This window comes from Coffea arabica, chromosome 6e (assembly GCF_036785885.1).
Source record: "Coffea arabica cultivar ET-39 chromosome 6e, Coffea Arabica ET-39 HiFi, whole genome shotgun sequence".
Classification (NCBI taxonomy): Eukaryota; Viridiplantae; Streptophyta; class Magnoliopsida; order Gentianales; family Rubiaceae; genus Coffea; species Coffea arabica.
Window position 1 is genome coordinate 17,065,107 of NC_092321.1, and position 14,548 is coordinate 17,079,654.

The window sequence follows — 14,548 nt, forward strand, 5'->3', positions numbered from 1 at the left end:
ATGAGTTCAACAAATCAAAGCAATTTGTAACATTATTTCGCATTCAATTTTTTTTATACTAAAGTTTAAAAGAATGATTACTTAAAATCATTATCAGTGTTACACCTATAAAAAAATATAAGATAAAATATAGAAATTATAATGACAGTAAAGCCACACGAATACATCTATAGGGTAGAGGGGATGAGTCGACATAAGGGTAAAGACAAAGCTATCCATAAGGTATGGGGGATGGATCAACATAGAGATAAGACAAAGGTGAGGGAAGAGGAATAGACGGGAGTACGAGTAAGAGTAAGGGGATTAGAAAAGTATAGCAAAAGGAAAGGGGAGAACAGCAAGAAAATTCAGTTAAAAGCATGAGATAGATAGCCAAGAAGAAACCAGAAGAAAGGTAATGACGTATGTGTTTAACTTTATCTTTTGGACCTTTTGTTATATTATTTGGGTATCCTTTATTTATTTTTGATGTTTTATTTTCCTTTTTTTTTAAATGTAGTTATTTTAACAAAATGCTATCTAATACTAATACCATAGGTACAACTTAATTTTTTTTGGTATTCATAAAATCATAAATAGTTTGAGAATATACTAAATTCTTAGGTACAACATGACGAAAGAAATGAACTTCTTAAGATGGGACAAATTTTCACAGGCAAGTGACAATAATTTTTAAGAAATTTTCCAAGTTAGTGAGCGTGCCATTGCATACCTTCCATTAGTGAAAAATTTGTTGTCCTTTACTTTTGTTTTAAGTAACACGTTTTCATAGAGATTGGCAGCAAAAGTGAGATACTATTTTCACCTTTTAACCTCTTCTTTTGAAATAAATTTTTTTTCAACAACAATAATTTTAATATTTTGATATGAAATCTTAACAGGTCAGAATTCTAGTATAAAAATATACAAGACGATGCCACATCCAAATTCAGACTACCACCACCTTGGTCCTTGTATGATGATCAAGTCCAATGATTCCAAGCTATTGATGTTGTCAACCATCCTCAACCCCTGAATCAACTTGATTGGATATCAAAGATGCCTTTCACTGCATTTTTACCATCTAGAATGTGAATTATCATATGATCTCCATGTGTCATGCCAAGATCGCCCGCTTCTGCTTCTTTCAAACGAACTGGAAAAATTAGATTGCCTCCCAGACCAGTGCCCTCTATCATATGGAGAACTGTAAGAATTCCTAATTTCCTCTTCATAATCGTAATCCGACCGCTGCACAAGCAATAGTGGTGTAAGTTATTCGGCATGAAAGTGTAAAGATACCAGCCCTGATAACTGGTTACTTAGAACAATAATTCGATAAAAAGCTCTTTGCCCTCCAAAGCATGTGCGTAAGTGCTATTTCTGAACATCATAATACTATTCCAAAGGTTTTATGTCACCAACTGTTCTGCAATTAAATTTTTACCAAAGGTAGCAGGGTATATAGACACTATTTGCATTCAATCATCATCTATAGACCAGCTATAGCTCACAATGTACAAGTTCATGCTAGGCAGGCTCCTGAAGATGGTAAATCTTGAATCTCACAATTCTTTTTCATAAGGATCAATTATGCCTACCGTGCAGCAGAGTAGCCATTCCTAATAGGGCAAAAAACCTCAGCAGCCACTAAACTATTGGCCAGATCATGTTTTGGCCATCAAATTATTTTTCGTCAGTAACTGGCCCCTAAACAACTTAATCAGTAAATCCGTGACCATTTAGTCGATAATTGCTCTTAATCTGTGAAATTAGCTGTACACGTGACAAAGTACGGGGTAATGTTGTCCAACAACTACGCAACCCTATTTCACAGATTAACTGCTAATTTTACAGATTAAGAGCAATTATCGACTAAATGGTCATAAGTTTACTGATTAAGTTGTTTAGTGGCCAATTACTAACCAAAAATAGTTTGATGGCCAAAAGATGATCTGACCAATTGTTTAGTGGCCGCTGAGATTTTCTACCCTTCCTAATATTATACATATATAAAGATCCTTCAATATAAGGACACCTATCTAGTTAAAATCATAATGCCATCTGGACTTGTGTACTTAAATTGGGCCACTACCATTTGAAAGGAGACTGAGGATATGAAAGAACAGTTTCTCCAGGAAACGATAGAACTGCTGAAAAGAGATCTCACGAGAATACTACTGATAGACAAACTTCAGTCCAAAGCACGCTTATCTAATATATATGGAAGTGGCCTACCTTGTTGGGATCCGAAAGTACAGCATATGCCTCACCAATTATTTTGAATAACCTGTCAGCATCTTCATGAACCTTTTCAACTATGTCCTTCAATGATCCTGCCCCATCATCTCCTGCGTCACTCCTTACCAAGTACTGGCCGGCCTATATTAGCACAAAAAGTTAGCAGATGAATGAAAATACTAATCCTCCAACCAATATGCAGCCAAAGAAAAAACAGAATGACTTGAAGACCTTGTCTGGATGATGCTTAAGAGCAGCCTTTCGATATGCCTTCTTGATGTCAGATTCCGAATCAGATGCTTTAATTCCCCTGTGAGTGAAGAACTCATTAAGTGCCAAAGAGTCATGCAAGCATCACTAGGTGAAGATTGGGGTCTATAGACTCAAATTTTGAGGGCAACATCAGGAGACGCAGACTCTGAGACAAGAAGATACGCATAAGCACCCCCCACAGGATACACCTACAAATTGGGGTTTATAGACTCAAATTTTGAAGGCAACATCAGGAGACACAAACTGAGACAAGAAGATACACATAACCACCCCCACGGGCTACACCTAAAAGTTGACCTCCAAAATACAAAAATAAAAGAAGACACTAATATACACAAGTCTGCTACAAAAAATCATTTGGCAAGGAACAAATTAACTGCCTTTTTCTTTTGGGGTGCATTTGAAACATAATGAAAAATCTTTTTTTTTTTTTTACTGGAAATGAAGTTACAGATCTTTCACCAAAGCGGACAAGTCATTGGATGTCTTTCAACAGAAGCACAAATGATACGTAGATGAAATTTCCAGCCAATAAACAGTATGGTTGAGGATATGTGTATATATAGTGTATAGGTTCTCAGTGATATTATTGCATTTGCATTCTATAGAATCTAAAACGCCACCATTTATATCCTACAAGCGACTGTGGGAGCATAATTCTTCTTAACGTTTCCATTTGCTTGGATTAGAATCTACAACACCACCATTTACATCATAAGAATCTTAAACACTGCCATTTCTCACAGCTTTTCAGGAGTATTACGGTGGAGCAGAAGGAAGCATAATTCTTTCTAAGATGGTGTAAAATACAAGATGGGTAAATTGGGCCATGCCGCTTTCCTTTAGTTTTAGAAGACCAAGCAACAAACCACTTTAGCAACTTTCTTACTGATCCACAAGATCTGAACAATGAAGCATGCAGAAGATTTAGGAATTTATTGTAACCTTGAAAAAGGCAAGTGAGCTTAAAGCTGCAAAATATCTACCATGTGACGTGCTAATGAAGAGATGCCGTAACCTCCAATTTGGGCTTGGCAGTCTAATTGTAGTTTTCTCCATTTAGTTAGAACATGCAACTACATAAATTTCTAGGATGTGTTTTCTGTACTTGCATAAACATTTTCCACACAAAAGTAAATTGGGGCTTCGTGGGAAATCCTTTAATTTATTAGACCCGAGAAGTGCCACAAGGTAAAAGGAATACAAAACAATAAAAGCTTATTGAGGCAAAATTGAAAAATATCTGGAACATGGTAAAGGAAAGATTTCTGAACGTCTCAAGAGACTCTGCATATTTATACCCAAAACATACATATATATATATATATATATATATATATATATATATATATATGAATGCATGCATGTGTGCATGTAATAAAGAGAGAGGTTTCATTTGTAATAGGAAGAAAATTTAGGTAAAACAAAAAGAACTCACAGTATGAGGTAAAAATCCATGGGAGTTCCTTTCTTGGCCATATCTTCAATTAAGGAAAGACGCTGGCGAGCTTGTTTTAGCTCCTTCCGGTTGCTTTCATTTGATCCATCCTGCTTCCCAGATGATTGAGCCTTTACCTGTGATTGATTCTCTAGAAGAGATATAAGACTCTGGAGATCAGTGATTGCTTGTTTATAATCTCTAATCATCTCATGCAAAGTGGCTCTCCTCGAAACTGCCTGCAAAATCTGCCTAGGTAAGAAACCTACTGACTAAAACAAAACACAATGAAAGACAAATGTATATAATGAAGCACAGATGTAAAACTTGGAATCCCGACTTTTAAATTGTCTAACATTTGGGATCCTGAGGTTGATAGGTAACAATGGAGCACCTCAAGCATAACCAAATATGACAACCATTAATTATTTTAACCTTTAAGCGATTAACCACTTTAACAACCTACAACATTGTAATCTAGAGTGCAAGTTCATGAAAGATGAGAACCTGGAGCATAACTAGAGATGATAAGCATCAACTCCCATAATCTTCCTAGGTAAGAAACCCACTGACTGAAACAAAACACATTGAAAGACAAGTGTATCTAATGAAGCACAGATGTAAAACTTGGAATCCCAACTTTTCGATTGCCAACATTTGGGATCCCGAGGTTGATAGGTAAAACAAAGGAGCACCTCAAGAATAACCAAAAATGATAGCCATTAATTATTTTAAGCGATTAACCACTTAAACAACCAACAACATTTTAATCTTAGAGTGCAAGTTCACGAAAGATGAGAACCTGGAGCATAACTAGAGATGATAAGCATCAACTCCCATAACCTTTTAAGTGATTAACCACGTTAAGAATTTATAATATTTCGATATCAGAGTGAAGTTCGAGAAAAATACGGATAAAGGTGCTGACAGCATAGTCACAGCTTTGGAGCAATCTGCTGACTGCAATTACCACAGCTAATCATAGTATAGATCCTAATGTTATATGTCATTGCAGCAGCCTTCTGCTTCTTTGTATGTTCTTAATTTCTTCTTGCATTACAAATATTGAGTGTGCCATCCCACCTTACCCTTTTTTTATTAAAAAAAAGGTTTGGTCGATAGTAACAATTTGACATCTCAAATTGAAACGGCTAATCATGTAATTGTTTTAGCAATTAATAAGAGAATATAAATGTAGCAGTACCATGCCTAAGTGACTAACTTGTTCCACATGCAAAATAAGATGTAAAGTCCAGACTCTGTTATTCTAAAAGCTACGGAAAGGGCTGTTAGAAGCAAACCTTTCTCTAGCATTTAGAGTTCAAGCAGTACTAAGCTGGTCTTTTACAAAATTCAGCATTGTAGGAACAACTATTTGGCTGATTAAGCATTCTAAGACTTTATTATTAATACCTCTTATGAAGATATTAACCTCCTATGTTTATCAACTACAGGAGAAATTTAAGCGATAGAATACAGCAATTTTGACAAACAATATGCATCATCGGAGTGATCTCAATCATAGTCAAGCAAATCTGAAAAGCCAGTAGCATAATTCTACTCCAAAAATCAAGTAGCATATTTCTCAAACAAGAAAAACAGCCAGGAAAAGACGCCAGGATAAAAGAGAACTAACAGAAATAACTGTAATTTTTTTTTTGGTCAAATAAAAGACTATATCCTAGCCTAACTTAAAAAAGGCTAACCTTCAAGTAATTTTCATCAAGTGCTATTGCTAGACTGCAATCAGCAATGGCATCAGAAATCAGACCCAGTGCTTGGTGGGCAGCAGCTCGATTGCAGAAACAAATAGCCACAAAAGGACGTGAGACAACACTACTTGAAATAGCAGCAGTATAGTGCTCTACAGCCTCTGCATGCTTCCCAGATTGAAAAGCTCCATTTCCCGCTTTCTATTGTTAAGACGAGATGGGTATAAAATTTTCAGACATGTTTGGTTGCATATCATTCAAAAGTACTCAAGTCAGTTAGAACTCAATCAGTTAAAGACAGAAAGTAACGAAAAGCCATGATTAAGCAATTATACACAGGAAACCCATAGCCAACTCCATCCAAGATTCTGAATCAAACAAAAATTATCAAAGAGGTTAACATACTTATCAAAATGAAGGATGGATCAAGTACATATTTCTGCTGATATTAACACCAGAAGTAATTCACATTTAGAGCACTCCTAGCGCCTTCAGAAGCTACCACTCAAAGAAGAATAACTAGAAGAAGTCTCCAATATGAAGAATAAGTGACATTTGGCATTTTCTATGTCTCCAGTATAAAAGAAAAACTAGGAACCTCCCCCCAGCCCCCATTAAAAAAAAAAATATCCACCAAAACGAGGTCTCCAGAATAAACATTGTTAACATTTTCCTTTTCTATATTTGTGAAAAAGAAACAGCTTATAATTCTAAGCAAAAGAAATTAGTGTCTAGATGGGGAAACAACCAAAAGTGAAAGGTTGCGTACCTTTCTTTGTAGAAGTTCACGTATAGCAGCAGCAAGAGGAATAGAGGATCCGCAATTCACACTTGCAGGCCTAAACAATGCAAGTCAAACCAACCACCAGAATATTAATCATAAAACTGGAAAAGAAAATCTCTTATATAAAAATTCAGAAGTACCTGTAACTTGTGGATGTTAATTTCTCTTGTTTTTCAATCAGATCAAGAGCCATTTCAAGCCTTCCCAAATGAAACTGAGACTTGGACATCAAGCACCACCTCCATAGGCTCACACAGTTTGTACGTTGAGTATCATCATCATTTGCAAGGTCAATAGCACTAAAGTTCTTTTCAGCAGTAAGACGAGTTTGCTCGCACAGTTCAATCACCTCATCATACCTCCGCAACTAACCACACAATACACAAATAAGCGAATGTAAAGGCCAAATTACAAATTAGCAATATCATGAGAATACACAATTTACAAAGTAAAACAGGCCTAAGGAAATCACGTATTAGGGAAGCAACAAACCAGGAAGAGAGCCTCTCCTTTGATTTCAAGTAGTTTTTCAGAGTAACAGCTTATTGATAAACCTTCACCAACTTTAGTAAGAGCAGAGTTTGCTGCATCAGAAGTTCTCTGCTGCAAAAGTTCAGCAGCCTGACACATATAATCATACACTTTCTGCAAGGGTTAAAAAGTTTTACTTAATACGATATGGGAATGTAATCTGAAACATACAACTGTATCGCTGAAAACACAAACAAATAGAGAGCACACCCACTCTTCCTGCCCTTAAGAGAACATGGATAATGCAAATGTACACAACTAGAAAGCACATCTTGCATCATGTAGAGAGAATAAAAGGGATAAATACAGCTCCAAATTTCCGTTCACTAAACTGTGGTGCTTTTCTTCTGACTTTCAATAATCAACACACCAAACAAACAAAAGCACCACATATATCCACCATCCATAATCATTACAACCCACCCCTCTCTTTCAGAAAGAAAAGAAGAAAGAATACCTAATGAAGTTTGTATGCTATAGCCAAAACATAAAATAGTACCATCGAACAAGAAAATATATGTTACCTGTGCCTTTTGTAGACCATCAGCAGCTTCAATTATAATTCTTCTATCTAAGCATACATCATTCCCAGACTCCAAGCAACTATTGTAGTATTCCATAGCCTCTTGGAATTCGCCGAGTAATAAATGACAACTGTAAGATGCAATTTTTAAACAATGAATTACTAGCACAAATACAAAAAAATTGAACAGTCACCATCTTAATATTCAAGTACATCATCAGGATTAATCAATATTTTTCCCTAGCCTGTTCTAACCCTTGCCTTCCCAATTATGTAACTCGAATGTGTAAAAAAACATCATTCATTAGCAGGTCATCCTAGTTCTCTTCAAGACTAGGTTCAAATGTAACACCTTTCTAATTATAGAATATTTACAAATATCTCCATCAACCTGTACCTACGAGTGTCATACATAATCTGAAGGGTGACTGAAAATAATCACACTGCAGCTCCTCTACATGCACATTTATGTCTCAGTGTTGCCACAACAGGAAAAGTACATGGGCAATAAGTTAACTACCTCCTTCGCAATCGACAGCAAGGAATTTGCAAAATCTCATAGGACAACTCATCGGATGGACAACAGAATTATATGAGACAAAAGGCAATCAATCAACTAACTCGTCAATCATTGACAGAGGAATTTTTTGGCCAAAACCCAGGAATAACTTATCAGATGGTTGATTGCTGGTAGAACTACAAGCATGATGCAACCTCAATGCTTGGGATTTCCCTAAGAGGTAATCCTATGACTAGGCTCATAAACTAGCAAGCTTGAGATCATTTACAGATAAGTGCTTCCCCTCGATGCAAGATATGAGTCATTACCCCTAGTTCACTCAGACCGCCACAAACATCTGTCAGCATTTACCTTATCCCCAGTGATGATCTACCAGATCAATAAACTAAGAACAGTGAGGAATCTGCCTTACCCCTGGCCATAATATAAAGAATGCTCGTTTAGCAATTCAATAACAGAGATCCACAGTAAACCTCAAATGCGCAACTGAATTAAAGAACAAATGGTAGTTACAATGTCGTGTATGCAATAAGCTTAAGACTGTTTCGTGTGTAAATTTATCTCAAACAAGCTTCTAATAAGATGAGCTCCGTCAGATCTTACAGAGATACAACAGTGCTATGAAATAAGAACATTGTATCCATTATCCAGCAACTACCAGTCTACATGGCTATCTTAAAAAAGCAAGCACTTAGTCAGTTAAGAGGAGGACCATCTCTTAACCACAAAGTATTCTAAGTTTAAGACTTACGGACTTAAAACCCTTATAATATAATACGCTCAATTTCCATGCTTGAAGAGGCATAAAGCACGACATTTCAGTTTTGTGCATTTCTGCAGCCAACCATCTGAGACATAAGCCACAGGTCAACAAATGGATGAAACAATCATTCTTCTATCAGTTTTACACGGTAAAACACCAGGGCAAGACAAGTGGCCACAATCAACTACAATAAGAAAAACCTGGGTCTAAGATCCTTCAACGCTGAAGTGCTAGTTTGCCAAGATTCAATTTATCAGAGCCAATTTTGCAGACAATACAATTCAACTAAGGAATCTTGATTTCCTTAAAACTGGCAATGAGGCACAGATTTATCATTTGCAGGAAACCTTTTTAGTCCTTAGTCTTGATTCCCATAATCTGGCAAAGAGGCACCGTCCTAGGTAAGTTCGCTAAAGTCTATCACTGCAGTAAACTCCTTTAAGTTTTTTGTTTAACTTGGACACCAAATTTCCTTAACATAGATGTTGATTAGTCCTTAATATTTTCTTAGACATTAATTTATTAAATTTTCTTAGCCCATACACTGATTTGCTACGAAAGAGTTTATTCAGAGTCTGTAAATGAAAATTATTTGAGCCATTCAGCAACGGATGCAAAACGGCAAAACACGGCAGCTGAAAACTATGGACACAAGCCCATTGCTAGGTTTTTCAGTGGATTTTTCCTCATATCACCCAAATAAAAACCAAAACCATGCACATAAGACATGAAACCTTTTAAAAACTGATTACTCAACAAGACAATATAATATAAACCTAAAAATACCATCTCAATCCTGTTCTGAGTACCAATTTATTCTTAATGATTCTCTGTCAGCTTATGAAAGCTTAGAATGCAGTGGCAGAACTAAGCATACAGATATTTCAATAAAACATGGCACATCAATTGCTAATGGTATTATGCTACATTACCCAAAGCCTTAACTAAAATGTAAACTAAGTTAAACCCACAAATACTTCATTAAGCTCCAGAATTAAGGGCATTGATCTTACTGGTCCATGTTAGGGGCTTTCAGAACACAAGACAAATGGACCTCTTTTGAAAAGTTATCAACTTTTAATTAAGACAAAAGTATCTATGTAAGTTCAGACATGCAAGACTGGATACACGAATTTATGTGCAACAACACAAAAAAAACCAATAATACCAATTACATTTTAAGAATGAATATTAGGAAAAAGTGATCCATAAGAAGAATGAAACAAGCACTTCTGAGAAGCCTTACTTTGCAGCTCTTAGTTTTACTTTGAGAAATCCGGGATCTAAAGCAGCAGCAGATTTACAGTCCTCCAGGGCTTCTCGCATCCTTCCAAGAGACATTCGCGTCGCTGCACGGTTGCTATAGCACAACAAAAGCGGTTCAATGATGAACCCGGAAGCATTTTTATGTTTAATGGAATTTATGCCCTTTGTATAGTATTCCTCAGCTTTGTGCAGATCCCTACTCTTATAGGCTTGGTTTCCCCTGTCATTAAGTAGATACATTTCAAAAATGACATTCATATGAAACTACTTGGGAACATACAGCACAAAACCAAAAGGAAGAAAAAAATGAGCAATAAAAAAGGATGGATCAGTGATCAAAATGGACATGGATTATTTATATCTTGTAGCAGAAGAAAAAGGTTGGACAAGATGAATATGTCAATCATTTCATAGACATGAAAAGGTGATTTATAATGATTCAAGAAGCACCTCATTCGCCACTGCTCACACTCTTCATGCATGACACCCTCAGTGGAATCCTGCTTAGCACATTGTCCATCAGGTTTATTATGAGGCTTTGCAGCAACTCCACTTTGAACCTGTGCTTTACCCATGCATGATGAATTGGAAGCATTTGGAGAAAACTGAACCGAGGATGAAAAAGAATCAGATTTTTGAACTGTAGTTTTTCTATTCAGCCCATCACCAACTTTCAACTTGTATTTTTTCCTGTATTGACGCTTTATTGCTGATAAGCCATCTTGGGCAGAGGAAGTGGCAGATGATTTGTCATCACAGTAAACTTTAGAACTGACATTATCCTGTTTTCCAGATTTCTTGTCAACTTCATTGATATCAAATCCTTGTCTTGCACCAGAGACATTTTCCTCTTTATTTTCAGTCCCAGTAGAAGTGTGTGAAGAACCCCGTGCATTAGCTGTAGTATCCTGGTAAGGTGAAGAATCCATTGGTGAATAACATCCAGGAGACTCAAAATTATTAGGGGAACTGCTTTCTTTGGACATACGATCCTGCTCAGTCAAATGCTTGGCCAGAATTGGCTGCCTGGACTTCCCCCTTGTCTTCTTCGATCTTTTGTCCCTCAAGCATCTACTATTTGCAGAGAATTCTAACTTTTTCCCTAACCCAGAAAATAGATTTGTCCCGAAAGAATAAGATTCATTTGTATTCCACTTCTTAAATTCTCTGGAACATGCATCTGGTCCTACAGGTGTGGTAGTAGCACCAAGATTGGCCTTATTCTCAATTTTAGGAGCAGGAGGTGCTTCAAAACCAAATCCATTTTGCTGGACATGAATGGTGGCACTTGATGAGTTTGAAGATGAGAACGATGTTTTTTTAAGATCGGAATCATATGCTGTCTGGTCTTGAGGAGGAATATTTCCATTGCAAACCTTCTCAGTCGAATCCGATGTCTGATTAGAAGTCTGGCCTTTACTTTGAAAGACAAACAAGTTACCAGTAGTGAAAGATGAATTACCATCAACTACTTTGACCTTGTCAGTACCACTTATACCTTTAGTGTTGTCTATGTTCAAGCCCTTCATCTCGTCAAAGAGTTTAGACAGAGGGATCTTGTAAACAGCACTACCAGGAGAGGAACTGCTCCCAATCACAAACTTAAAATTGGACATGATAGCATCAGAGGGAAATTTCATGGAGGCATTGCCACTTTCAGCACTTTCTCCATCCAACCGGTTTGTCTCATGACTATTACTATTACTTCCACTGGAACTAGGTTTCTCCTTGCTACTATTACCAAACAGAAATACACCATTAACGTCAGCTTTCTGAAACTCATTTCCCATGTCTCTAATTTTATTGCTCCGGGCAACAAAGTCCAACTTCCTTGTACGTCTTCTAACTTTACTCTTGTCCGCCTCTGCATTAGATTTTGAAGCATTTTGCTTAGCCCCAGGCTCAAAACGAGGACGATCTTCTTTCCCACCAACTTTCGAGTCAGTGCCAAATACAAAACCTGTATTACTAAATTTTCCAAAATCAATAGCAGCTGATTGCGTGGAACTAGTGTTACTAGAACTTTTCTGCTTCACGCCGGAATCCGAAGCCAACTCACCTTGCTTTACACCAAAAACAACACTACCATTATCTAATATCTTAGACTCATCAGCTTCAGACTGTCCCGCTGTTCTGCTAAATTCCCTTTGCTCCAAATTTGGTGTGGAACTTAAATTACTTTTACTAGCACCAAAGAAAAAACTCCCACTTCCCCCGCTTGAACTTAATGTTGATTCACTTGTATTGGCACCAAATACAGCATTTCCCTGCCCTGACCTTGAATTCAATTTCAAGTCACTTGAAATGTTAACAAATTCAGCATTCCCCTTTCCCAAACTCATGTTAACTGCTGAGTTACTTCCACTAGCACCAAATAAAGCATTCCCATTTCCCAAACTTGATTTTAAAGTCGATCCACTCTCAGTAGAACCAAATGCAGAACCTACACTTCCATTATACGTTTTTGCTATGGAACTAATTTTATCAGCTTCAAACATATTCAAATTTGGCGGCAAACTACTCCTTTCACCTCCAAACATAACACCTCGATTTTCTTGATCTGGCCTATCATTACTTGCTCCAAACTCAAAACTTCCATTTCCATTATCAAAATTCGAAATTGAGCTTCTCTTATTAGCTCCAAACAATGAATCTCCATTTCCACCACTCAACCCCGAACTTGAACTACATTCATTAGCTCCAATCACAGAACCAGCATTTCCACTACTCAAATTCGACGGTAAGGGAGTCTTATTAGCTCCAAAAACAACACCCTCATCCAAATTCTTTAAATTCGACCCGGAGCTACACACATTAGGGCAATTAGCACCAAAAACAAAACGCATTTTCCCACTTTCAACACCAGCATTAAATACATAATCACAACTACTAGTCTTACTTACACTAGCTTCATTAGCCCGACTTGAGCTATCCGGACGCAATACATTTCCAAAATCTTTATTTTCAGAACTGGTTAACTTTCCCCGTTTCTTCTTCACCGGAACCCTGATCCTCGGAGGCTTCTGCTGGCCTGATAAATCCGAACCCTTTTTAGAGAAATCAAAGCTGAGATCACAATTACCAGAATCCTTATCATCAAAATTGAAGCATCTTGATTGCTGTTGGCACGGACCATTGCTGCCCGGGAAGCTAGGGTTAGGGTTTTGAGAAAAGGGTTGTGATGTGGAAACTGGATGTGAAACATCTGCAGCTGCTGGAGACATGGTGACGATTACTGGTGGAAATATTCTAGGGTTCCGGCAACATAACGACTTTCAGGAATAAAATTTTCTAGGGAGTGGCAACGAGTTTTCCAGGTTCTGTTGGTCGCAGATTTGGGGCTTCTTCAGAGAATTCTGGGAATTCCAGTTCAGTTCAGATAGTGGTGTTTTTCTTGGAGGAAATTGCTTTGCTTTGATTGGAAGGAAGAAATAAGAGAAAAGAGGTGAGAGCGGCTGTGTGTGAAAGAGAACGGTAAGGAATATGAGGTATTAGTTTGAAAACGTGGCCGGGAGTGGAAAGTTAACGTTGCGCCGGGAATTTCGAACTAAAATTACAGAGTCACATTTTTTTTCCTGTAATGTTCAGTCCACGAAATTAATGAAAATCGAGTAATGTGTGAGGATTTTCGTAAGGGATAATTTCAAGGAGGTTTCTGACAATTTAACCAGCCTTCTTGGAATTTGCAAAATTATACTAATCTAAAAAGTTTTGAAAATAAGGGAAAATCGTTCGAAACGTTCCTCATATTTTACAAGATGATTTTTTTCGCCCATCACTTTTAAAAGTGTAAGTTTACGTCTGTTACAAATTCACATTGACCAAATTTGGTCTCTACCTAGGTTTCTGACTAGTTTTTGGTCGGAATCCACCACGTGACTTGCATGTGATCATTTTTTAATGGCAAAATTATCAAATCAAATTTTTACATAATCTGATTCATAGTCCCTCACATGTCACAAAGAATGAAACTTTTATTCCATAAAAAAGTTTTAGGGTATATTAAAAAAATACTTTAATAAGAGAATGAAACTTTTATTCCATAAAAAAGTTGTACTCGTAAAAAGTGAAAACAATTAAATGTTGGAAATAATTAACATGCACGTTCAACTATTCAAAAAGTTTACATTCAATATATTATTTATTTGTCAAAAATACATTTATTATACAAATAAGCAACAATTCAATATATTAGATAACACAAATAAGCAACAAAAATTATATTAACGATTATATTAGTAAAATAAACACACTAACCTCTCTTAATATGAGATTTTTTTTGTCATTGGGAGGTTCTATCAATCACAAAATGGCGTTATTTGGTATATCAATTGGTTCTTTTGTAATTGTAAGTCACTGTTCACCATTAAAGAAATTTCTAACAATTGTTTTCATTAATTAGTACTCTAATTACTCAATAGTCAAATACTAATTTCTAATAAGATATAATGTCTTAGGGTATATGAATAAATTCTCCCTATATGATGTAAGTAATTGGGTCCACAACATTGTCAGGAA

General features: G+C 36.5%; 1 protein-coding gene across 2 annotated transcripts; it reads right to left on the reverse strand.

The window, feature by feature from the left end:
• Window positions 1-798: 798 nt before the first annotated feature.
• LOC113695382 (uncharacterized) lies at window positions 799-13,520 on the reverse strand. Of its 2 annotated transcripts, none has more exons than XM_027214462.2 (11): window positions 10,481-13,520; window positions 10,011-10,250; window positions 7,483-7,612; window positions 6,920-7,072; window positions 6,568-6,794; window positions 6,413-6,482; window positions 5,638-5,844; window positions 3,932-4,170; window positions 2,452-2,530; window positions 2,218-2,361; window positions 799-1,230 (listed from the first exon to the last, which is right to left on the reverse strand). In XM_027214462.2, the coding sequence occupies exons 1-11, from the start codon at window positions 13,252-13,254 to the stop codon at window positions 1,057-1,059; spliced, it is 4,437 nt and encodes a 1,478-aa protein (XP_027070263.1). In that variant the 5' UTR covers window positions 13,255-13,520; the 3' UTR covers window positions 799-1,056. The 2 variants fall into 2 exon arrangements, with proteins under 2 accessions (XP_027070263.1, XP_027070264.1); XM_027214463.2 differs by having other exon boundaries at window positions 6,920-7,048; window positions 10,481-13,492.
• Between the last annotated feature and the right edge of the window lie 1,028 nt (window positions 13,521-14,548).